General features: G+C 49.3%; 2 protein-coding genes across 4 annotated transcripts in view; one reads left to right on the plus strand and one right to left on the minus strand.

The window, feature by feature from the left end:
- Positions 1 to 332: 332 nt before the first annotated feature.
- Positions 333 to 16,359, minus strand: KCTD21 (potassium channel tetramerization domain containing 21). 2 transcript variants are annotated; one of them, XM_055320300.1, is made up of 2 exons: positions 16,314 to 16,359; positions 333 to 3,404 (listed from the first exon to the last, which is right to left on the minus strand). In XM_055320300.1, exon 2 carries the CDS (start codon positions 3,372 to 3,374, stop codon positions 2,592 to 2,594), a length of 783 nt encoding a protein of 260 aa, XP_055176275.1. In that variant the 5' UTR covers positions 3,375 to 3,404; positions 16,314 to 16,359; the 3' UTR covers positions 333 to 2,591. The 2 variants fall into 2 exon arrangements, with proteins under 2 accessions (XP_055176275.1, XP_055176274.1); XM_055320299.1 differs by having other exon boundaries at positions 16,272 to 16,344.
- A 247-nt stretch (positions 16,360 to 16,606) lies between these two features.
- The window catches only part of USP35 (ubiquitin specific peptidase 35), a 53,630-nt gene continuing 44,462 nt past the window's right edge, over positions 16,607 to 25,774 (plus strand). The window contains exons 1-3 of one of the 2 annotated variants that reach the window (XM_055320582.1): positions 16,607 to 16,925; positions 22,697 to 23,378; positions 24,770 to 24,902. In XM_055320582.1, the coding sequence (XP_055176557.1) occupies positions 22,706 to 23,378; positions 24,770 to 24,902 (806 nt within the window). In that variant the 5' untranslated portion in view covers positions 16,607 to 16,925; positions 22,697 to 22,705. Of the gene's footprint in view, positions 16,926 to 21,955; positions 22,034 to 22,696; positions 23,379 to 24,769; positions 24,903 to 25,774 lie in introns of those variants that run through there. The other variant, XM_055320583.1, reaches the window with a different exon arrangement.

Below are 25,774 nucleotides of genomic sequence, written 5' to 3' on the forward strand. Positions count from 1 at the left end.
CACCCCAAGTGCTCCACATAGGCTTGTTGGACTGTACTCACAGCAGTGCATCACGATTACTTTCTGAAGGAACAAGCATTTATGGGGTTCCTATGTGCCAGGCCTAGCTAGGAATTTTTCACAGCTCATTTAAGTCACATAACACTGGGAGGTGGGGTTGTTACCCCAGGAGGAAACATTTCAGAGTGGCCTGGTGACCTATCCCAGGTCACACAGTGAGGAAAGGAGCCAGAATTCAGATTCAGGTCAGCTTGACTCCAAGGCCAGGGTTTTTTTTTTTTTTTTTTTACCCTTATAAGCAGACACAAAATAGCAACACCATTTATCATGTATATTGGATTCTCATATACGTTATTTCATTTGATCCTCACAACAGCCCTGTGAGGTAGGTAGGGTTATGTATTATTGTTATGCCCATTTCACAGATGCAGAAATGGAGGTGGCTCAGTGAGGTGAGTGACTTGCACAAAGTCACATAGCACATTAGTGATTTCACAGGTCCTTTACTTTCTCTGACATCAAGCTGTGTGAATTAAGAAGCACCGAAAAGATGAGAAAAAGACTTTTTATGGAGGAGAAACAGGTAGCAGTGATTTACAAGACTTCTTCCATCAACTGTTGTGGTCACAGCTTCTGCGACCTGTTCTAACCTGTTCTAATCTGGATTCCCCTGAGTGACTTTCTTGAGTACCATTGGCCTGGTGGCCTGGGACAGCTGTCAGAGACTCCTGGGTCCCCTTGTAGGAGGAAGAGGCCTTTATTACCTAACAGATGCAGCCTTTGCCCACGGCCTAGCATACCGGCTCCCTATCCCCAGGCTGTAACTACAAGACACCCCTTCTTCATCCCATCTCCTGTGGGTGACTATGTCACTAGGCTTCCCTGGTTTTGTCTGAGGGTCTCTGCCCAATGGGGAAAATTGTGGGACTTCCAAGGCCATGCTCCAGGGATGAATCATAATGTGCAGATCTGAGGCCTGCACAGTTCATCACCTCCTGGGAAGTGGTGGCTTGGGATGTCTTGCCCTAGACCTTCCCTCAAGGAGGAAACAGTGCCACAGTGGAAGGCTGTGTCTTTCAGAGCAGTGTCGTAGGACAGGATACTCTAAGAGTGTCCAGCCCACTCCTTGCTGCACCCTGTCCTAGGAGCCCCTGGGCTCCTTCCTCTGGCAACACTTTCTTGGGAGGACAAATCTTCATTCTCCAACATGAAGTGGTCAAAAGCTATGCGGAGCCATGGCTGGTGAGAAGATGGGTGAAATTGTGGTCAAAAAGCAAAGCCATCACAAAATGGGACTTACAATGGATGGTGGGTGTAGGGGGTGTGTGGGTGGAGGATGGGCTGACCTTGGTTCCGAAGACAAATGCTAGTGGGGAACCTAATTCCAAAGTAGTAATATGTTCAGGATTAAGTGTCTGGCTTCTTAAGGTGACTATTTTGAAAGAGAAAGTATACGTGTGGGTGAGAAGGCAGGTCTAGAACCAAGACTAGAAAATGGGAGTGGAAAGACAGATTTTGGTTCGATGGAAGGAAGAGCTTTTTAACAGCCAGCCCTGGCCAGTCATGGCAGGGACTGCCTTGGGCATGATGAGCTTCCCTTTGCCGGAGGTATGCAAGCAGGGATATATGATCACTTTGAAGGTCCTGGGGAGAGGCACTCAGCCCCACATGGGTTGGGGTGTGCTGGGAGCTGGGGAGGACTAAGTGACCACTGGATTCTTTTCCAACCCTGAGAGTCCATAATATTATTTGTTTAAAATGACCTGTTTCAATGATACTTCAAATTCTTGGGAAAAGGATTACAAAAATCATGTAACAGTCCACATCATGAAATGCCTTTCATTGCACTGGCTCCAGATACTTTAAAATCTTTGTAGGGACAACAACTCATCTCTGAAGTGAGAAATCCCCAAATGTCTACTACATTTGACTCAGTCAAGAGGGATATCCCCATTTTCTGAACCCTGGCTGGACGTTCCCTCGTCTGGGCCATGCCACAGTTCAAATCTGTCCCTGCCACAGTGTGGGTTGGTCAAGAACGCAGCTCTGAAATCCTTCTGCATTTCTGAGCCAGCCAAACATGGCTGCTGCTGGGTGAACAAGTCCAAGGTCCCGGCTGCATCCTAGGGACAGAGGAGCAGGAGGAGTGGGACTATCTGGTGACTTTATCCTGGGGAACTGAAGGGAGCTCCCTGTTTTCACCCCCTCCTTTCCACGAGCGGCTCCTTTCACAGAGGGCTGAGAGAGGCACTGCCTAGTGATACAGAGAGAGCTGATACCCATGAAGAACCAGCCATTCCTCTGTAGCCAGAAAGCCCTCCTGTGGCCTTTAGGACACATTGGCAGATACTTCATTTGTCATGACAAACTGCCCATCTCTAGCTCAAAGTGGCAAGGAAAAAAGGTGGCTCTGTTGAGAGGACACATGGATTCCTATAGGTAGACTGCACTGTGGGGTTAATCAAGTCCTGCTATGCGATTAATACAGATTAGTATAGCGCCCTGCCTCACACCACTGGTGAGACACTCTCCAAGATCTTGGCTGATGTGGAGCTTCTTGGGAGCCCCCCACCAGGGTTGCTGGGGTCCTTTTACCTGTACCGTATTAATCGAATAATCTTATTGTTCATAAAATCCACAGCATGTGGGTGAGAAGAATCAATGCAGAAGCCATCACTCAGAGCAATTTTCAGCACCTCTTCCACGAAGACCTGAAAGCTGTTGATTTGCTTGTTGGCTGGCACCACCCAGAGCCTCTTGAGGTTCTGCTTGGTGTACTCCTCCTCTGGCAGGCCCTCCACATTGGCCACCCAGTCCAGAGTCAGGTGGTTGGGGTCCTGCAGGTGGCTGGTGATGGAGGAGAGATTGCCATTGGAGCAGTAGAAGAGCTTGGAGCCAAGGAGCTTAAGGAAGAGGCAAGAGGTACTGAAGATGTTGGCGTTGAAGACCTCCATGCTGGAGGAGGAGAGGCTATAGATCTGAGGTGCCTCCCGCACAGTGAAGTGGACTGTCTGCACACGCTGGTTCAGGGTGATGTTGAGCATGGCATTCTTCTCGGCCTTGGAGAGCTCCACCTCCTTCTCTTGCAGTGCCTCAATCAAGGGCTGCACCTGGTAGAAGTCAGCCTCTCTTCGGAGCAGGCCCATCTCTTGGAAGTCCTCAGGCAGGTCCAAGTGGGAGGTCCGCAGGAAGTTGAGGATGTAGCGGAACACTTTGCCATCGCGGTCAATGAAGCAGTTGCCCTGGCTGTCCCTCTTGGTGGGCATCTTCCCACTGAACATGGCACCCAGCATGGAGTCAGGGAAGCTGGTCAAGGTTGCCAGTGAGGTTGTGTAGAGCTTCCCCCCGACATTCAGTGTGATGGGGTCAGACATGGCAGGAGGCTGGGGTGTTGGAAAGTGGTTCTAGACAGGGAGAAAAGTGAGAAATTACCCAACCATATCTGCTGTCTTAAGTCTGTTGGGGTTGGTATAAAAGAATACCATAGACTAGTTGGCTTAAGTATTTATCTCTCACAGTTTTGGAGGCTGGAAAGCTCAAGATTAAGGTGTAGGCAGATTTGGTGTCTGGTAATGACCATCTTCTCTCTGTGTCCTCTTGTAACAGAAGGGGCAATAGAACTCTCTGGAGTCTCTTTTATAAAGGCACTAATCCTGTTCATGAGGGTTCAACTCCTATGGCCTAATCACCTCCCAAAGGTCCTAACTCCTTATACCTTCACACTGGAGATTAGGATTTCAACACAGAATTTAGGGAGACACAAGCATTCATCCATAACATCTATGTACGCATAGTTCTCAACTGCTTATTATAGATCAAGCCTACAGTCCTAGAGCTTGAAATGAATGAATGCTTGATGAACAAATGGATGGTTGATAATAACCACACCACCTAAAGCACATTAGGCTCACTAGGAAATTAAAAAAAAAAAAAAGAAAAAAGAAAAAACAAAGTATGGGTCTTACCCTCCAGAGATCATTATAAGTGGTCTTTAATACCCCAGAACTGGTATTTTTTAAAAGCACCCTTGGTGATTCAAAATGTTAAGACAGAGAACCACTGTTCTAAGGAACAAAAGAAAATGTGCTTGGACTGGATGGATGCTCTTACACAATCTGCTTACATACATCTTTTGACATAGATAATACTACCATCCATTCCTATCATGTAGATGAAGAACACTGCCAGGATTCATTCCCCATGCTCAGAGAGATGAAGGGCTGGCTGTGCCATGATTCAAACCCAGGTCCCTTTATATGAGAAACAAAAATATGTACATGCTTACCAGCCAAACACTGGTACATTCTAAGTACCTAGGAAATGTTCTGAGACTTATGTCTCCAAGCCTGGCACCCCTGCTGCTGTATCCATGACGTCTTATTATTTTTCTATCTCAAAGCATTCATAATGACTGGATATGAGTAGTGCCATTTCCATCTATTTCCCAGGCTTACAATGGGCCACTCAGACCTCTGGGCTCTGATAGCGTTTCTTGGAATCTCATCCTCCTTTAACAACTTGCCCTGCTATGAAGATGCTCTTGGCTCCTGGTGGCCTGCCCTTTCCCATCATGAAGACACCCCAGCCTCCTCTGAAACCTTAAGTTTCAGTGCAAACTGAAACTTTACCCGATTCTTAACAAATCCCCTCTTCCCTGCCACCTTGCAGCCTCTAGTGTCTAAGGCTGGCGAGTCTCCTTCAACCTGAAGTCTTGGAGTCTAACTTCTCTTTAAGGTTCTAGAAAGCAGGGGATGTACCCTTGCAGCTTCTCACATGATACTTTCCCAAGATCCCACCTGTGGAACAGATTAGGCAATGCTTCCCTGATGCTGGGCCTGAGGGGCATAGGGTAGAATTAGCTCCAGTTCTGCTCACGAGAAGAGCCCAGCTGGCGAGGACACCAAGACATGAGGTAGTAAGGGTGCAGTGGTGAGGGGGATGGGCCAAGAGCTATGGGAGTGGGTCAGGAATGAGTCCTGTCATGCTTACTGTTCAGATGGGAAAACAGAAGTCTCAGGCAGGACTTCCCCCAAAGTCATCCAGCAAGTGTGGCGAGCAGGCCAGAGCACTTCTCACCCTCACCACACTTGCCTTCTGAGGCTAGTTATACCAAGGCCCCCTTACTCCAGAGGATGGAGACCCCTGCCAGAAGGTGGAGGCCATGCTGGTAGATGGAGCGGCCCCACCCAATTGTCAGGGGCGGGGAGGCAGTCCCCTCATGATTCCTTCCCCATCTCATGGGGCATTTTGATATTGCAGAAAGGCATTAACCATCTGGAGTGCCTGAAGAGAAACAAGCCGTGATGAAGTTGCAAAATCAGCAGCAGAAGCCTGGAGCAGATGGGCTGCTAGACAGTGGGGAAGTCCAACAAAAGGGGTTGGGCGAGGGGCTGTGCAGAACCCTGCAGCTGGGGGGAGGTGCTCTGGCTCGGGGCTGGGTCTGGTCAGTTTGGTCTCCAGAGGGCCCAGGAGGCGATGGACCCAGGAGCCAGGGCTGCCCCCTTCCTTATTCCAGGATCTCCCTTTCTTTCTAGATAGTAATTTGCTATTTTAGTTGTCAGTCTCTCTCCTTGACTTAAGGGCCAGGCTCTGCAAAGTGGCTTAGCTCCAATGGAAAGAGCAGACTCAGCCATCCGAGAGGCTGGGCTGTCTTTCCCCGTGGTTCTGTGGGCCAGACCCCATATCTCCACTGAATTTAGTGCTGAAGAGCACAGAGCACTGTGGGTGGGGGAGGCAGTCAGGAGCCCCAGGGCATATCTGGGGGCTCTTGGGTGGATACCCAAACTCCTATTTCTCTGCTTGCAAAGGCAGGAGAGCTGCTTTCCTGCCTCTGCCTCCCAGCCATGTGGCTTCTGTCATCATCTGAGGAGAGGGCGGGGCAGGCAGATGGGGAAGAGACTAGTTAGGTGCCATGTTTTCTGACCACCTTGCCCCCGCTCTGTGGTATTCTCCCCATGTCCACAAGTCATAAAGCTCAGTCCTTTAACACCCTATTTTCTAGGGGCAGTACCACTGTGTCCACCATCACGGATGCACAGGCCCCGCGCGGTGTAAAAGGCACCATTACACATGAAGACAGGAACTGGCATCTCCGGGGTGTTGGGGGGGCTTGTGGTCAGGTGGGGATGAACCATCCTCACTGAGCTACAGCCCCTGGGGTGCACTCAGCTATCTGCTGAACATCTCCAACTGGATGTTCCATGGCTACCAGAAGGCCTAATACAGAATTTCTCTTCCCCTGAAAGTACAGTGAATTCTTCCCAGCCACGCAACTGCCTGAGCCTAGTACCTGGGCTTCCTGGCCCTTTGCACAGTCCCCCTGGCAGTGCCCACCAATCCATCATGTTATGATCATGGTCTTTCTCCCTGGCTTTATCAAGATGCAGCTCACTGGAAATCCACATGCAAAAAAAGAACCTCAACCCATATCTTGGACCATGTAGGAAAAATTAACTCCAAACAGATCATAGACCTAAACGTAAAATCTTTTGAAAACTATAAAACTTCCAGGAGAAAACCTTTATGACTTTGGGTTAGGCCAAGATTTCTTGGCTGGGACCCAAAAAGCACAAATCATAAAAACAAAACAAAACAAAATCGACAAACTTTATCCAAAGGAAAAAATTCTCTTCAAAAGATACTGTTAAGAAAATGAAAATAAGACAAACTGGGAGAAAATATTTGCAAAACATAGATCTGATAAAGGATTGTTAACCAGAATATATAAAGAACTCTTAAAACTCAGAAGAAAACAGACAACCTAATGAAAAACCAGGCAATCTAAACAAATACTTCACCAAAGAAGGCATATAGACAAATAAACACATGAGAAAATGCTCAAGAGCAGTAGTCATGAGGGACATGAAAATTAAAACTACAATTAGAGGGATCCCTGGGTGGCGCAGCGGTTTGGCGCCTGCCTTTAGCCCAGGGCGCGATTCTGGAGACCCGGGATCGAATCCCACGTCGGGCTCCCGGAGCCTGCTTCTCCCTCTGCCTCTGTCTCTGCTTCTCTCTCTCTCTCTCTCTCTCTCTCTCTCTCTGTGTGTGTGTGACTATCATAAAATAAATAAAAATTTAAAAAAAAAAACTACAATTAGAGACCATTAGATGCCTATTAAAATGGCTCCAATAAAAAAATCCGATAGCACCAAATGCTGCTGACTACACAGAGCAATGGAAACTCTCATGCATTGCTGGTGAGAATGCAAAGTGGTACAATCACTGTAGAAAGCAGTTTGGCATTTGGTTTCCACATGACCCAGCAATCCTACTCCTAGTTATGAACCCATAGAAATGAAGACATACATCCATGCAAAAATGTGTACCTGAGTATTTATAGCAGCCTTATTCATGATTGCCCAAACCTGGAAACAACTGAAATGTAAATGGTAAACAAACTGTGGTACAACCATACAAGGGAATGACTCAGGAATACTAAGGGACGAGCTACTGACTTATACCACAACAGAAGAATTTCAAAAGCATTATGTGAAGTAAAAGAAAGCTGGCCTCAAAAGGTTACATGGCAGGTGATCCTTTTTTTTTTTTTTTAAGATTTTATTTTTGGGACGCCTTGGTGGCCCAGTGGTTGAGCGTCTGCCTTCGGCTCAGGGTGTGATCCCAGGGTTCCAGGATCAAGTCCCACATCAGGCTCCTCACAGGGAGCCTGCTTCTCCCCTGCTATGTCTCTACCTCTCTCTGTCTGTATCTCATGAATAAATAAATAAGAATAAATAAATAAAATCTTTTTTTAAGATGAAAGAGAGAGAGAGAGAGAGAGAGAGAGAGGCAGAGACATAGGCAGAGGGAGAAAGGGAGAAGCAGGCTCCCCATGAGGATCCCGATGTAGGACTCAATCCCGGGACCATGGGATCATGCCCTGAGCCAAAGGCAGATGGTCAACTGCTGAGCCACCCAGGCATCCCGGCAAGTGATCCTATTTATAGAACATTTTGAAAAAGGCAAAATTGTAGAGACAGAAATCAGATATGTGATTGCTCAGGCCTGGACTGGGGAAGAGACTGAGTACAAAGAGGCAAGAGGGAATATTTTGGAGTGATAGATATAGTCTATCTCTCAATGTGGCGGTAGTCAAATGACTGTTATAAAGGTTACAAAATTTATGTAATTGTATACCTCAAAAGGGTAAATTTTATTATGTGTAAATGACTTCATAAACTGGAAAATGAATCAAGATTGTGATCATGTCATGAAAGCAATACAATGGGTTGTAACTGGCTACATATATTATTGGGAAACTTTTGTTTCAGTTTGTATATGAACTGGATTGTGATATAAAATATATCTTCAGGGATCCCTGGGTGGCACAGCGGTTTGGCGCCTGCCTTTGGCCCAGGGCGCGATCCTGGAGACCTGGGATCGAATCCCACGTCAGGCTCCCGGTGCATGGAGCCTGCTTCTCCCTCTGCCTGTGTCTCTGCCTCTCTCTCTCTCTGTATGACTATCGTAAATAAATAAAAAAAATTTTTTTAAAAATATATCTTCATACTGGGGGGTTGTGATAAAACGTATTTTTGAAACCACTGCCTAAGTTGTGATCTCCTTGAGAGCAATGACACATCTCATGTCCCTGCATGGGCACTGCCTAGCACATAGCCGATGCTGGTGACATGGGGATGGGAGGAGGGCAGCATGGAGAGACTGAGACAGAGAAGGAATGAACGTTTACTGAGCATTTTACTACTTCCAAGGCCTTCACAGTCACCAGCTTTTTAAATTCTTAAAGCAACCCTAAAAGTAAGCATTATTCTCCATTTGGCAGATAGGAAAATGGGACTCAGAGAGACTAATGATTTGCTCAGGACACACAGCCAGCTAGCAGAGAGCCCATCCTCAGTCCTCTCAGGCTGCGAAGAGTTGTAATAGTGACAAAAAGCTGTAATAGCTTCAAACAAATTTAAGAATCTCCAAAGGATCCTTTAAAAATACTGTCCTGCTTGGCAAGATAGCTACCATTTACTGAGTGCTCACCTGTTCTCACTACCTGAGGAGCTTCATGTAACACTTAGTGGCATTTTATTTGTAACAAAAACATAGAGGAAAAATATGATAGCATTGTGTTAAATGCTGTACATGCATTTTCTCATTCAATGTCTTTATAAGCACCCTGTGAGATATGAGGAAGCAGAGGTTCAGAAAGTTGAAGAGTCAGTGGAGGAGCTGGGATCTGAATCTAGTTCTGTGTGGGTCCAAAACCTTTGATCATTCATCCTTCCTGCCACAGGGTCTCAACGTGAGTGAGAGATGCACACTCCCTTATTCTCTGTCTAGACCAGATGGGTAGGGTCCTTGGGTGGCTAGTCCACTGGCAGCCTGGGCTCTGCCCCTCCCATCAAAGCACGTGGGGACAGGACCTGGAGATGGCCCAGAATGCCTCTATGGCTGACACAGGGCAAGTCCACTGAGAGGCCCAAGCCCTTCTATTTCAACAGCAGCTGATGATGTCTAATGACAAAGCAGTGGAAAAGCCAGGTTTTTCAAAGCCAGAGTAGAAAAGATGGATGAAAAGGGAGCCTGGGTGGCTTAGTCGGTTAAATGTCAACCTTCAGCTCAGGTCATGGTCTCAGGGTCCTGGGATTGAGCCCTGCAGTGAGCTCGTTCAGCAGGGACTCTGCTTCTCCCTCTACCTCTGCCCCTACCCCCTGCCTGGTGCTCTCTCTCTCAAATAAATAAATAAAATCTGGAAAAAAAAAAAGATGGATGAGAATGCAAACTGAATCAGGAAATAGATAAAAGAAATCCCACCACTGCTTCTGAATGAGTAATTTTTTTCTGAAGCAGGAGACTTTCTAAGTCTGCCTCACAACTTGAAAAGAACCAAGAAAAAAGCTCAGCCCTATTTCCTTCTTGGAGAAAATGACTGGTGTCAAACCAGGAAATTATGCCCTGCGGATCCTCAGGCCATCTGACTGGGTTAGGAAGGCCAGGGGACCTGGGGACTTGGGAGTTGCTGCTGGAATTCTGTCCTCCCTGAAATGTGTCTGTGACCCAAATGAGAGGGAATCTTAAGGCCCCTCTGGGTGCCATGTGAAGGGCAATTCTAGTCTGGTGCCTGAAAATCACCCGGTTGCAACCTCTACTTTCTGTGCCATAGAAAATAGAATTCTTTGAGAGCAGATGTCCTGTAAGGAAGGGCAGCCAAGGCATTGCTCAAGAGTCCTACTTTAAAACTCTGTCCTGGAACCCACCTGTTCCTGCAATGCTCATGAAGGATACAGTTAATACTTGTTAAGTACCAGCTGTGTACCATACCTGCACTAGTTGTGTTACACGTATTAGCTCATTCAATGCTCCTTCAAGGAAAAGTGTTATCTCCACTTTACAAATGAGAACCTCAGGCTCTAAGAGGTAGGAACCTGCCCCAAACAGTGGTAGTCCCAGAATTCAAGTCTAGGCCCGTCTAACTGCAAAGTCTCTGCTGTGAGCAATGGCTGTTGAAGAGATCTGGCACTCGTGACCCTCCTACCTCTTACCAGGTGCTCTTATACTTGCCATCTCAATTTGATTCTGACCTACATAAAGACCAGGGCATAGAGAATCAAAATTTCCTGAGAACTGAGGACATGCCCTGAGCTATGTGAGGCATTTTCTTATAGATTGTTTCATTAAAATACCACACTGATGCTGTGAGGTAGGTATAAGTATCATCCCAATTTTTAGGGTTATAAAATTGAAGCACAGAGTAGCGAGGACAGCTGCTTAAGATCACACAGTTAGAGGCAGCAGACTAGAATTCCAAATGAGGTCTTTCTCCAAAGCTTGTGCCCCCTCCAGTAATACAAGCCATTATATTTTATTAAGGAGCATAAATAGGATTTGAATAGAGACTTATAATACTTCTGAGAGAGATGAAATATCTTAAATTTCTTCTAAAATCAACTACAGTTGTTATGCTATCCTTGTCCAAATCCCAATAGTATTTTTTCAAAGGATTAAAAAAAAGATTAAAATTTTACTTTGGAGAAATTGATGAGTGATAACCTGAAAATATCTGAAGAAATATAATTACCTTAGATGCTAGTTAAGATAACTAGTAACTACTAGTAATGTATTAAATAGCACTATAATGCAATGACATTTCAAACTATACTATTAAAACAATAAAAAAAAGAAGGAATTTTGTAATATGTCTGTTGAAAAGACTGGTTGGTAATTAAAAAATATATATATATATTCTTACAACAACTCTGGGATCCTGGTAGGACAGATTACATTATTATTTCACCAATGCAGAGCGAATAAATCCCTGGTCCAGGGCTTTATCTGCATTCTTGATTTCTGAGTCATGACCTGGAGGAGGTTCTGGGCTTGGGCATTCCTCAGAGAACCAGTCCTTTGGAGGCAGCCTGGTGTCTTCTCTAGTCTAGGTTTTGAGCAAAAGACTGAAGCCAGCCACATAGGTTTTAGATAATAGTCTGTCTACTCATGAAGTCCTGCAATAGGCATGGGCTTTCTATGCAATTTCCTTCATTACTGTCCGCTGAGCTTCCATAATGAAACTACTTGCTATGCAACCTATTCTTTCTACACAGTAAGGACCAGTTGCAACAACAGTAAATCTACTGATAATTATTCATCTGCCTGCCCATTCATCCATTTATTCATTTCTTAGCTCTGCTCAAACAGCCTAGAAATGATATTCCAGTAACAATGAGCACACCTGGCCCCAGTCCTTGGTTTCTAAATGTTATCTCCTACAAAAAGAAGCCAGGGTTTCCTGGGGAAATTGATAATTACAGGACTTTGACAGAAAAAAATGCAAGGTGAGCCTGGAACATCTCTTGCCAGATAGCAAAGAAACAATCAAAGATTAATGAGATCCTGTCCAAAGAAAGAGGAGATCTTGGGGATCCCTGGGTGGCGCAGTGGTTTAGCGCCTGCCTTTGGCCCAGGGAGCGATCCTGGAGACCTGGGATTGAATCCCACGTCAGGCTCCTGGTGCATGGAGCCTGCTTCTCCCTCTGCCTATGTCTCTGCCTCTCTCTCTCTCTCTCTCTCTGACTACCATAAATAAATAAAAATTTTTTTTTTAAAAAAAGAGGAGATCTTAAAAGTTCTTATCAAAGAAAATATTTTTATAACTCTGCATTGTGATGGATGGTAACTAAACTTATCATGGTAATCATTTCACAATATATACATATATCAAATTGTTACATGTGATTTATATCTCAATGATACCAAAACACAACAGAGGAGCTGGCCTGAAGGACTCTCCTTGGCCAAATTTGGAATAATTTGAGTACCAAAAAAGATTAATGATGATAATTGGCTATATATATCACACATTGAATTAAAAAAAAATCATGAGGGACGTCCAGGTGGTGGCTCAGCGGTTTAGCATGTGCCTTCGGCTCAGGGCGTGATCCCGGATTCCTGGGATTGAGTCCCACATTTGGGCTCCCTGCCCTCTGCCTATGTCTCTGCCTCTCTCTCTCTCTCTCTGTGTGTCTCTCTTGAGTGAATAAAATCTTTAAAACAAAAAAAACATCCCAAAACTATGAGTCTGTTACTTCAAGAAGAAAAAAAAAGAGATGGGAAGAAGAGAGAAAGACACACAGAGGAAAAAATGATTCTATAACAAATAATACCAGCCAGTAAATACAGAAAGAATGGCATACTTAGAAAAATCACCATTTTGAAACCCTCAATGTTGCAATTTGGGCAAGGATCACCAACGGATGTAGTGAGAAGAACAGGGAGCACACAATTTGGACAGTCTCAAAGAACCACTGCAAAGACTAATTACAAAGGGAAAAATTACAAAAATGGAGAGATCAGGCAATCACGGCCTTAACCAACAATCGAATTTAGCACTCAGGGATGGTAGGACCCTGGTATCACACACTTCCCGATGTGATGCAGTAAGGACACAGCATCGTCAGAAAGAAAAAAGAACCCTGACTAATCACTGATAAAAGAATCAAACACAAATTCACACAGGTCGAGGAGGCTTATCTAGATGAAATGAGATGATTAAAGAGATAGGACTATCATGCATGAATCTTGAGGACACCCGATAAAAAAATAACCTACAGGGTAACTGGGTGATGGGCACTGAGGGGGGCACTTGATGGGATGAGCACTGGGTGTTATGCTATATGTTGGCAAACTGAACTCCAATAATAAAAAAAAAAATAACCTACAGAAGATATTTTTTGGCAGTTGGAGAAATTTGAGCATCCACTGTTTATTAGACTTCTTTCAAATTTTCTTAGGTATGAGAATGGTATTATGGTCATGTTGGAGAATTTTGTAATTAGGAGATACATGCTGAAGAATTTAGGGGACAGGTGTCAAGACATCTGTAACTTCTACATAGTTCAGCAAAAAGGCGTGTCTGTGTGGTGAAAGGAAAATCAGCAAAGGGTGACATTGGTGCAGCTAGGTGAAAGGCCATTCTTTGAACTTTTCTGTAGCCTTGAAAGTTCTAAAAATATTTTTATTTTGAAAGGGGGAAGAAAAGAATGCTTCCCTCTTAGGGACTCCAGATGTAAAATTCCAGTCAGAGTGCCCGACCACAATAAACAGCCAGGTTCAGTACACAGGCTTGTTATTACTACTCCCAGGAAGCATTACAATCTAGTCTTTTCCTCTCCATTTGCTGCTGGTTTTTAAAAATTTTATTTATTTTTAATTTTACTTATTTATTCATGAAAGACACAGAGAGGCAGAGGGAGAAGGAGGCTCTCTGCAAGGAGCCCGATGTGGGACTCAATCCTGGATCCCAGGATCATGCCCTGAGCTAAAGGCAGACGCTCAACCGAGCCACCCAGGTGTCCCATTGCTGCTGTTTCTTGGAGGATGAGGTAGCCAACCAGGGTGAAGCTAAAAGAGCCCACAGTTGGTGGAGGAAACAGAATTTAAACCTGACCGGTCTCTTTCCATAGAACCACCACTCAGAGAAACCATAACGCGAGGACTGCCTGTCTCTGTGTTAGGATCCAGGCTGGGAACAGATGGTTGTTGACTTGCTTCCCCTGCCTCCTTCAGAACCCAGAGGTTCTGTTACCACAAGAAAGAAACTCCTGTTATAGCTCACTGAGAAATGTTCACAAAGAGGGGCCCATCCTGGGCCTCAGAAATGTTGTGGATAGGCAAAAAGAACTGGAGGCGCTTTGACATCACCTGGGCCTCTGTGTGTGAATCAGGCTAGCTGGGGGGGCCTGGGTCGATTGCCGGATAGATGGTGACTGTAACTATAGCAGTAATGACAATGCCTGAGATTTATTAGGCAATTTTTCCTATGCTAGGCACTTTATGTCTGCTGATTTCATAGATGAAGTAGATACTATTATTATTCCTTCCATAGAGACCAACCATGCCAGGCTCTCTACTTTCTCTGCAATTTGGTATCTGGCATCCCTTCTGCTTGCGATTTGAAGGAAAACCCCATTCATCTGCCAGGCCCTTCAGCAGGGATTCCTTCCTTCCTTCTCTACACCGCCAGAGCATTTTATCTTCACCCCTTACAGAAGCAGCTTTACCTGAGTAGCTGGGTGCCTGGCTAGCCTGCTGAGGCTGGGATCTCGCCCCTCTCAATTCCCTGAAGCAGGCAGACTATCAGAAGGGGAAATTTCTTCCCCTGTTTAGTCAGAGCCATTTTCCTCACCCCAGACTGAGATCTACCAATAGGGAGGTTTGTTACCATTTCCTGAATTTTAAAACATTTTTTATTTTAAAACACTTCCTTGAAGTTTCCGCTTGGAATCTAAGGAAGGCCCAGGTGACCACCTGGAAGTAAATGTAGGAATTCCTACTGTGTAGGAGAGAGATTGACCGTGGCTGGGTAAATTTCAAGGGTGACAATACTCAGAGTGAGTAAAGTGTCTCTCAGTAAACCAGATCAGACTCCCTCCACCCACCCACCCCCTTACTCAGTCCACCACAATAAAAGACTGGCTCACAGCCCTAAGGTCCATATGGGAGCACTGCCCTTCACCTCCCCTTCCTGGCCTCCCCACGCTCAACAGCTGTATCTTCAGCCCTGTTCTGTCCAGTTCATATCTCTAAGAAGCCCACAGGCTGCTCCATTACCCCACAACCCACACTGTAGTGGGAAACAGTGCTGTCTACACTCAGGTAACACACACAGAACCTGCAGTGAGTTGCCTAGCAGGGCACAGCATAGGGAAAGGTGAGCTGGAGGCGGGAGGCCACCTGACCTGGCAACCCAACTTCCCCATTTGCATTCTCTTTAGTGGCAGAGATGCCCAACAACCACCACCATCCCCCCATCCTCTTCCAGAATTTTCCTTCATCCTCTCTGCTTACTCTTAAGCTTCATCTTGTGGTTTTCCTCAGGCACAAGCACTCCATTTCAATCACCCTCTTCCTTAGGGTCTTCCTGCACCTCACAACCATTATAATTTATACAATTCAAATGCAGCTTCTCATTTCATCTTCACAATATCCGTAGGAGGGTTGCCTTACAGGTTGGCATTCAGAAGGGTGGAAGCTGGTCCTGACACTCAACCTGCATAGGGCGGGTCATCTGAACTTGTTTCTTCCCTGCCATCCACTCCAGATTAAACCTCTGCCTCCTTGGACTGCAGGAAATAAAGCAGGGTTCTTTGGAGTGAGGAGTCCTAGGTGGCTTTGGCCAACTTCATTTCTCTTTACTCCTGTAAACAGATAATGGTGATGCCTCTCCAGGGTATGCGAGTTGAATGCGATCATGTGTGTGACGCACTGGGTTCAAGAAATGGGCTCTTTATTTCTATCACAAGGGAAGGAAGGTGTTCTGTGCACTCACGGGTGTTTGCCCACTCGGGGTCTCCCGTACCCAAACCAAGTCAGCGCGCGGCCGACCCTGGGCTTTCCACGGCCGGGAAGGATCTTCCCATCTTTGTGTCTCCGCCCCTCCTCCAGTGCTTTTTGGCCCATTCCAACCAGTCTAACCTAGCCTTGGCTTATCGGCTTTCTCAGCACTGACTCCGAGCCCTGGGCAACCGCTTCTCCGACCTCACCCGAGTTCTCCTCCACACCTAGAGACTCCGCCCAGCCTTGCCCCCCCGCCCCCACCAGACTCCTCCCCCAGCCTCGACCCTCTTTATCCGGGCTTTTCCAACCTTCCCCATCATCCAGACTCCTTCCACCAGCTCCGCCCCCTCTCCCCAATTATCGCCCCCTCCCCCGCAGCCTCTGGCGATGCCATCCCCATTGCACAGATGAGAATGGCGAGGCTAAGGTAGGAAAGATGACCTCTCATAGTAGGGCAGGTGCCAGGTGGGCCCACGTCCCCTCACCGGCTGTCTCTGCGCCCGCGTCCCCGGCCGCGCCGCACCCACCTCCTGCCCTCGCTCTGCAGCCTCCCCTCCACGGGCGGCCAGCGCAGCTTTGCAAGGGGGGGGGGCGGGGGAGGAGGGCCGGAGCCCAGCCCCAGCCCAGGGGCGTGGCGGCGCTGGAGCCGCGCGCAGTACTCCGGGACTTGTAGTTCTCCAAGGGCTCTGTGCGGCACGGCACGCCTAGCGCAAACTCCATCTCCCAGGAGGCATTGCAGTGAGCCCTCCATCTCCCCTCCTCGCCCCCGCCAGAGCTCAGACCGGCTGGCCTTAAAGGGGACGCGGCCTGAGTGGCGGTTCGCGGGGTGGCCCCCGCTCCGGCTCCTCCCTGTTTCCCGCACCTCGCCCCTCCCTACGCTTCTTCCCGCAGCCCCGCAGCCCCGCAGCGGCGCGGCTGACTCGGGCTCCCTGGGTACAAGCTTGTACAGAGCTGGGTGGGGAGTTTGGACTTTGCAGTGAAAGCAGCATCCCTGCCGGCTGGGACTTGGCGGAGGGCGTCCCCACTCCAGGGGGAGCAGAGGGCTCGCCCTGACCTAGGCAGGCCTAGCCTAGTCCTGCCAGGCCTGAGCGCCCCGCCCAGGAGCCTGCTCTGAGGCGGGGGCCACCGGGGTCCCAGAGGTAAGGGGGCCGGGGGCGTGTGTGCAGGTTGTGGGGAGGGAGTGTCTGCACCCCGGCGGCTCGAGAGCCCTGGTGGGCACGCGCGAAGGGCTCCGAGAGTTTGGGGCTGGGAGTAGGGAGGTCTAGGTGCATATTGGGCCTCGCTGTGTGACCTTGGGCGAGTAGCTGCCCCTCTCTGGGCTTCAGCCTCCCTCATCAGTTGTGTCTGGAGGTGATCCGGTCCTCTCCCCTAATACAGTGAAGCTCACTGGCCTTTCGTGGGGTCCGCAGCCCCAGCCTGGGCTGGACGCCGGTGCGCCGGTATAACTGGAAGGAGGGGTGGGGCTAACACAGGGCGCAAACTGGGGAGCTCAGAGGTTGCAACCGCCTGGCGTGGGCTTCTGCTCTTCTCAGCATCCTCTCCCGGGCGTACTTCTCCCTACAAGACTTGAGACTCCTTGTGTTAGCCTGGTGCCCGCCCTTCCAGAAAGCCTGGTGTGGGGGTGGGGACGTGGCTATCTTAAGTATGTGAGGAGTGGCCCCAGCAGGGATGGGTGCTTGTGGTGGGTTCCTGAGAAGGGAATATATGTTCCCTCTCCTCCCATTAGCCATCAGTTAAAGAGTAGTTGCTTTTTACCAGTAAAACCCTTTCTTTCTTTCTAGGAGACAGTTTGGTGGCCCAGACAAGGGCCTCCCAGTAGGAGGGCAAGGGGATCCTTCCCAGGGCTGCCTTGGGTAGAAGCAAAATTCAGAGGTGATACTGTTGTCCAGAGACCTGGGTGGGTGGGTGAGTGGGGTGCTCCTCACCAGCTCTAGCACCCCGGAGGAATCAGAGGAGGAAGAGTGAATATGAGGGTCAGAGAAGAGAAGAAATGGGCGTCTCAGCTTTTAGGTGCTGAGTTGGGGCTTGGAGGGTCAGCAGTGGTCTGGGGGAAGGGAGACGCTGAATGAGACCTTTGTGAAACCCGCTCCCTGGCCTATGAGATTTTGTGAGCTTTTGACCTGAGGGCAAACCAGGAACAGTTTTTTTTTTTTCTTCTTTATCTTCAGTTTTGGTTGTTTGAGTCATTTCTACATGGCTCAGTCTTGTCCAGGGACCCTTGTAGGGACTTTCTTGGCTGATGTTTGAGTCTCAGGGTTATGGAAATGCAGGACCATACCTGTTATTTAGCACTCCTTCCCCTCTGTGCCTGGTCCTGCGCTGGGCACGGGGCACAGATGAGGGATGGGACCGCCTTCCAGAGGAGATCCCAGCCTGCTGAGGGAGATAGACATTGAATCCAGTGACACTGCTGAGGGATGAGAAAAGCAAAGATGGCCTTGAGAAGCTCAGAGACTCGGACTATAGGGGGGTTAGGAAAGGCTTCCCGGGGCCGGGGTGAGGGGGCGCATGTGACCTGGGCCTTGGAGGATGAGTCAGAATTTGCCAGAAGAGGGAGAAGCCTTTCCCAGCAGAGAGGACATCACCAAAAGGTGGCCATCAGGAAATGCCCACTGACCATAGTCCTTCAGATTTGTCACCAAGCAGTGTTTGTCAAGTTCATGTCCAGCCCTGCCCTCCATCAGCCAGTTGTCACAGAAAGGGCTTGAATGTCAAGCTCAGGAGTTTGGATCTTATGCTGAAGGGGCTGGGGAGCCTTGAGAGTTCTGAGCAGGGTATGGCAAGATGGAGCTTATCATCTAATGAGATTAATCTGATGATATTTGCAGGGTGGGTCACAGAGACCTGGGAGGGATGAGGAAGGCTGAATTGGGGCCCAGGGTATGGGGGAAGGGCAGGGCATTGTGTGTACACACACACAGACACGGTACCGTGCTTTGAGGTTGGTAGAGATGAGTCAGGCTTCGCCATGCAGGAATGGACACCTGTCAATACACAATGGAAATGTGGAGGGTCATCCAAAAGGGACAGATAAAGGGATCTGGGCCTTCTAGGGGAGGGATTGTGAGGTTCCTGTATGCTTACTATCTGCACTGGAGCCAACTGGGTTTTGCTGGGACTCTCAGGCTGTCACACCAGCAATGAGAGGTATAAGCCAAGGGCCTGGGGGAAGAGGTGGTCAGGCAGTCATCTCCCATTTTGGGGTTCAGAGGCTCAGAATGGTGAAAGAGCACCTCCCTCAAGGCCATGGGCACCATGGGGCATAGTGCCAGGGCTAGATTCGAAGGCTTGGACTCTTCTGCACAACACATACCGCTATTGGAGGATGGATCGAAGGACGGAATGAGGAGATGGGGTTAGAAGACTACTGCACTAGTCCAAGCAAGAAGTAAAGAGAAGCTGATCTTGGGTGCTGCAGGAGCTCCGAAGGAGATAGTGGAAATGCTTAGTTGGCAGTGAGGGAATTTCCTGGTAGAATCAGCAAGATCAGGAGTTCGTGTCTGTTTCCCCACTGGGTGTCAGATGGCCCAAGAATAGACTTATGACTGCTCTGGCCCTCTTCTTTTTTATACCTTGTCCCTTTCCCTGTTAGGGCTTAAATGGTCTCCACTCTCCAGGTGAAAGACTGAGGAGCCTGGCAGGGATTCACCCAAGGTCACCTGGTAATTCAGAAGCAGTGAACCTGGGTCGCATGCTTTTTATGCTGGCTCTTCTGAGGGAGGATATGGCTGCTGCGTGCTGCTGCGTGCCACTGAGTTTGGTGCGGGGCAGCTGTCTCTTGGGTCAGAGCCAGTGTGGACAGGCCATCTCCTTGTCCAGAGCCTAGAGGAGTAATCCAACCTCTCCTGAGTAATGCTGGCAGTCTGCTGCTTCCTCCCCTAGGGAGACCAAGTGCAGGTTCTTATCCCACCCCGCCAAGGTTGTGTCCCTCTCACATGGTGATCCTCCACTTTCCCATGCGTGCCCTAGGGAAATCAGGCCTTGTCCTGCCTCCCTTCTGTGGCCTGTGGTGAGGTCAGGTGAGCTCCAAGCCTCTAAAACCCTTTTGCATGAATGCACTCAAGACATTGAGTGGGTTTAGTTGGTGACTATGGTGACAGCTGATCTCAGACTGCCTGTGTGGCAGTGGGGGCAGGTAGGCAGGGTTTGTTTGGAGTGGCCAGGCCACAGACTGCACAGAGGCTGCACGGCTGGCCCCAGAGATCACAGCCCTCACAGAATGGCACCACAAACGGGTTTCCAGCTGCCAGGTGCAAAGGTATCTGGTAGAATGGTATGAAATTGCCAACATCTGCTCCTTTGCTTTCATGTGGTTCAGCCTGATATCACTTATCCCCATTTTACAGAAGACTAAAAGAGGCTCATGATGCAATTTGCTCAGGGTCACATAATGAGTTGCAAGAGCAGAATAAAATTTGCCCAAGGTCACATTAGAATGTAGGACTCATCATTCCTAGTCTCTTTCCACTTCCAGAACCTTCTGTAGCGCCAGAACTCCATTTCTGCCTGCTCCCAGGTCCTCTTCCTCCACATATGAGGTCAATATCTCATCGATTAGGGTTTCTTTTTGGCTGCCTGAATAATAGGATTTCTTGGCATCCTGGGTTGAAAGCATATTAAGTCCACTGGCCTGGAGGGCAGGAGTAGGGTTTTGCAGGGATACTTTACCAGGGAGGTTGGTCACAAGCACTGCCTAGGAAAGAGAAGACCGGGATGAAGGGAGACCAGTTTTTAAAGACCCGGTAAAGGCCTTTGAGATTATGCCTTGTGTTGGCACTCTTTACCAACATATCGGCCTCTGCCACCAGACTGGAGGTTCCTAAGGGCGAGGACTTTGCTTCTAAAGGGAAGGGGGCTGATTTATTGAGCACTTCCCTGTGCTCAGCATCATGCTGAGGACTTTATATTTAACAACAATCCTGAAGGGTGGAAACAGACTGAGAGAGTGTAAGTAACAGGGATGGGAAGCGGACTTCATTTCCAGATGAATCTCATTCAGAGTAAAAAGAGTTTAACACACTATTCGAGGAGGCTTGGAGTGGGCTCTGGGTGTATGAATCTGTGTTAAGTTACCAGGTGGTTCGGAGGCAGCCAAGCCAGTGTTTGGGAACCACTGATCTGTACTCTGGCTTTACCCACAGTAATCTCAGAGATGCCAGCCATTGAGGACCTCACAGCCTGGTGAGAGAGAGAGAGGGACAAATGGGCCCATTGCATTTAACACATGCAATAATGGAAGCTTGGCTTCAGCCAAGAGCTAGGACAGCGAAAGGAGCGTCTCCATAGGGCCTAGGACAGTGTCCGGGTCCACAGTATCTGTGGTTCTGAATAAAGGTTTCTGGTGCCTCATTTAGTAAATGTCTGGCTTATCTTCACACTAACGCCAGGTCTCAAGAAGTTTTTACGAGCCAGTAAGTTTAAACGCTTACTGTATGCTGAACCTTATCTCATGTCCTGCCTAGAGTGGGATTATATAAAGAAGCAAAGAAATGGCCCTGTCTTCTAGGAGTTGAAAGTTGGATATTAGGAGAAAAAGCTTTATCTTTGTGAACCAGCATGAGAATCGGAAGTAAAAGTGGGTCAGTTTGGGAGACAGGCTTCCAGGAAACTGCCCAAAGGAAGAGGAAAGGAAAAGGGAAGGCTACTTCTGCTCAGAGGCATAAGTAGCAGTAGTAACACTGTATTTTACATCTTCTTCTGTATTTTACATCTTTGCTTCTTTGACAAATGCCGACTCTGTGCCAGGCACTGGCCTAGGTGAGGGAACAAAACAGACATGGTTCCTGCCCTCAGGAACCTGTATAGTATGGTGGAGGAGGCTGACTCCAACTAACGAGTTATGATAATTGCTGTAAAGGAGGACAAGGTGCTCTGAAATTGTTAACAGTCGTGTTTGACCCAAAGAGGTTAGGCAAGGCTACCTTGAAGAAGTGAGTTTGGGCTAAAGTCTGCAGGGTGAGTCAAGTAAGGAGGGGAAGGAGGAGTTAGGCGAAGGGCCCAGCAACAGGGAGAACACAGTGAGGTAAGAGTGAGGGACTGGTGTGGGCTGAGGCTAGGGAGGGGCAGGCAGCCTTGAGTGTGCAAGGCTATGGGGCAAGGCCTGGAGGCGGGGCCAGGCCACAGACATGATATGCTGTGCTTCATTGGAGGGAATTATGTGATCCCAGCTATAATGGAGGAATAAGCGACAGGTGGGTGTAGGAATGGAGGTCCAGGGATATTCTTAATTGAAGACAGGGTGTCTGAGGTAAGCTTTGAAGGAAAACAGGAGTTTGGCTGTGTGAGTGTGTGTGGTGGTGGTGGTGGTGGAGGTGGAGGTGGAGGTCTTGAGAGATAGGATGTTTCAGGCAAAAGGCACAGCATACACAAAGAAGTGGAGCCTTGGAAAGGTGTAGGTCACTTGAGATACAACAAGAAGTTGATTTGGGGCAGAATAAAGTATGCAGGGATCTCCCCGTTGGTTCTTCCTCGGGACCCTAGGACTGCTCTCCCTCCCTGGAGGTGTGATTTTTGTGTGTGTCCCTGCTCATCTTCCCCAACAGGACAGGGCTTGGCCAAGATACGGGACAACAGCTTTTATATCCAGCTCCTACTGGCCTCAAGAGTGGATGAGGTCACCAGCGAGGCCTGGGGAGAGAAGGGCAAAAGAGTCGGGTGGAAGGTTCAGATATTGCCATCGCAAGGCGCTCATCAGCAATAACTACAACTCCCTGGGGCTCGTTACATGCCAGGCATTGCGCTTAGCTTCATGCAATACCTCCCAGTGAGGTATCCTCGCCCCATTCCACAGGTGATGAAACGGAGGCCCGGAAAGGTGGCTGGTTGCTCGCCCCAAGTCGTAGCGCAGGGGGATCCCTTGGGGAACGGGACCTGCGGGGCAGAGTGTGACCCTGCTCCCTGTCCCCTGCAGCGTGGCGCCATGGACAAGATCCTGGAGGCGGTGGTGACGTCCTCGTACCCGGCGAGCGTGAAGCAGGGGCTGGTGCGGCGCGTGCTGGAGGCGGCGCGGCAGCCGCTGGAGCGCGAGCAGTGCCTGGCGCTGCTGGCGCTGGGCGCGCGTCTCTACGTGGGCGGCGCCGACGAGCTGCCCCGCCGCGTGGGCTGCCAGCTGCTGCACGTGGCCGGCCGCCACCACCCCGACGTCTTCGCCGAGTTCTTCAGCGCGCGCCGCGTGCTTCGCCTGCTGCAGGGCGGCGCCGGCCCCCCGGGCGCCCGCGCGCTCGCCTGCGTGCAGCTGGGCCTGCAGCTGTTGCCCGAGGGGCCGGCGGCCGACGAGGTGTTCGCGCTGCTGCGGCGGGAGGTGCTGCGCACCGTGTGCGAGCGCCCGGGGCCGGCGGCCTGCGCGCAGGTGGCGCGGCTGCTGGCGCGGCACCCGCGCTGCGTCCCCGACGGGCCTCACCGCCTGCTCTTCTGCCAGCAGCTGGTGCGCTGCCTCGGCCGCTTCCGCTGCCCGGCGGAGGGCGAGGAGGGCGCCGTGGAGTTCCTGGAGCAGGCCCAGCAGGTGAGCGGGCTCCTGGCGCAGTTGTGGCGCGCCCAGCCCGCCGCCATCCTACCCTGCCTGAAGGAGCTGTTCGCCGTCATCTCCTGCACAGGTGCGCGGGGTCTGGGGCGTGGTGTGCGGTGTCGAGGTGTGGCAGGTGTGCGTCAGGGGCTACTTCCCAGGTGGGGAGACACAGCGTGCCTGCCTTAAGTAGCAGGGCTGCCCTGAGCTCCTGCTCTGGGCCTCTCCTGGGGTGGGTGCTGGGCCCAGAGGGAGGGGCGGACCCAGATTAAGCTGGGCAGGAGGAGGACCGGTGAGTGAGACGACAGAAGGGGGCACGGGGACGTCATCATGCCCTTTGGGTCAGGTGGGTTTCGTAGAAGTGATGACTTTTTTTTTAAAGATTTTATTTATTCACCAGAGGGAATGAGGCAGAGACACAGGCAGAGGGAGAAGCAGGCTCCACGCAGGGAGCCCGACGTGGGACGCGATCCCGGGTCCCCAGGATCACACCCTGGGCCATAGGCGGCGCTAAACCGCTGAGCCACCCGGGCTGCCCGAAATTATGACTTTTTTTTAAAATATATTTTTTAAAATTTTTATTTATTTATGATAGTCACACACACACACACAGAGAGAGAGAGAGAGAGAGAGAGAGAGAGAGAGAGAGAGAGAGATAGGCAGAGGGAGAAGCAGGCTCCATGCACCGGGAGCCCGACGTGGGATTCAATCCCGCGTCTCCAGGATCGCGCCCTGGGCCAAAGGCAGGCGCCAAACCGCTGCGCCACCCAGGGATCCCCCCGAAATTATGACTTTTGATTCAAGTTTTGAGAGGTAGCTGGTCAGCAGCAGGGGCAAGGTGTTCAGGGCAGACCGAGGCCGAGTTGAGGACGTGTGGTAGAGCCTGTATATTTCAACTCTGAAATGTAAACTCTTGGTCCTCCATTGTCAGCTGTGGCACTTCAACTACACTTTAAATGGGTGAAATAAGATCTGTGCCTCTCCTGATTATAGGGCTATTCAGTTGAAAGGAAGAGAATTCACCTGGCAGGAGAAAGAACCAAGCCCAGAAGTATAAGCACTTATCCAATTGGAGAACAGATTTTGATAACTAAGTGGTCTTTTTCACCTTTAGGCCTTTGTATGGTTCCACCTGGAATGTCTTCTCTCCCCTCAAGTCACACAGCCTTTCTCTCTGTTCTTGCCAGTACAGTGTTATCCTTTCTTATAGACCTTGCCTATAGGATAGGCACAGTCTGGGCGGGGGGTGTCATGGGTTTTTGTCTGTGCCCAGTACAGGGCTGTGCCCCAAACCATGCCAGTGAAGGTTTGTTGAGTGAATAAACTAAGGTGGGATCGGAGGCTGTGCTGTTGTAGGAAGTGGCCCTGATGTGTTCTTTAAGAAGCCTAGTCTACTTTGGCAGCATGAGCCCATGAGGTATTGGGGGAGGTGAGGGGCCTACCTGCCTTGCTTAGCTCATCCCAGCCCCCTCACCATTCCAGAGGAAGAGCCACCGTCCAGTGCCCTGGCCAGTGTGGTCCAACACCTACCATTGGAGCTTATGGATGGTGTCGTCCGGAACCTCAGCAATGATGACAGTGTGACAGACTCTCAGATGCTGACTGCTATTAGCAGGTGGGCTGAGGGCTGGGTGGTGATTAGATCTCTTTCCCTCCTTCCACTGGGTAGGGTTGCTGGGCTAGATTTAGTGTGGGAAGGTCCAGGAACTCTGCTTTTTTCATTCATCCATCCTTTCTTGAGCCTTGCTTTGTGCCTGTCCCAGGGCTGGATGTGGGAGATGCAGAGAACCTTTCCCTGGTGATGCTCTTGGGTTGGGTGCCAACTACGTGATCCTGGACAAGTCAATGAACTCTCTGAGCCTTTGTTCCTCCCTCAGTAATAGTAAAGATGGTATAAGAAGTTGTCTCATTTCTACGGGGTTATACTAGAAGCCGAAGATCCATTACAAAGTACATTTTGAGTTTGACAGGTTTGATACATGGAATTTGGGTGCTTTAGTTCACAGCTTTTGCACATTCTCCACTTCGTTTGAGGTGTCATCACACCTGTGATGTAGCCACACCTGCCTATCCAGTGATCCCAGAATATGCTGCCTACCTTCCTGCGTATAGGCCTTTGGCTCTGTAGATCCCATTCATCTGGCAGGCCTCCCTCACCACGCTTTCCATACCCGTGTGCAGATCTCCCATCTCCATTAGGCTTCTTAGATTTCTTGTCTTTAGTGGGTAAGAGTATGGGCTCTAGAGGTAAGCTGCTTGGGTGCAAATCCTGGCTCTTCTACCTCTTGCCTGTGTGACTTTGACTTTGGGCAAGTTACTCCATGTCTGTAGGTCTCTGCTTTCTCATTTATAAAATAGTGTAATTGAATCCATCTTACCGGGTTGTTGCAAGGATCAGATAAAACAAGATGATACACATAAAGTGTTTAGAACACTGATGGTAGCTATTGTCATTGTAATTACTATTACTTTGCTTTCTCATTCTGT

This window comes from Nyctereutes procyonoides, unplaced genomic scaffold, assembly GCF_905146905.1.
Source record: "Nyctereutes procyonoides isolate TBG_1078 unplaced genomic scaffold, NYPRO_anot_genome, whole genome shotgun sequence".
NCBI classification, from domain to species: Eukaryota; Metazoa; Chordata; class Mammalia; order Carnivora; family Canidae; genus Nyctereutes; species Nyctereutes procyonoides.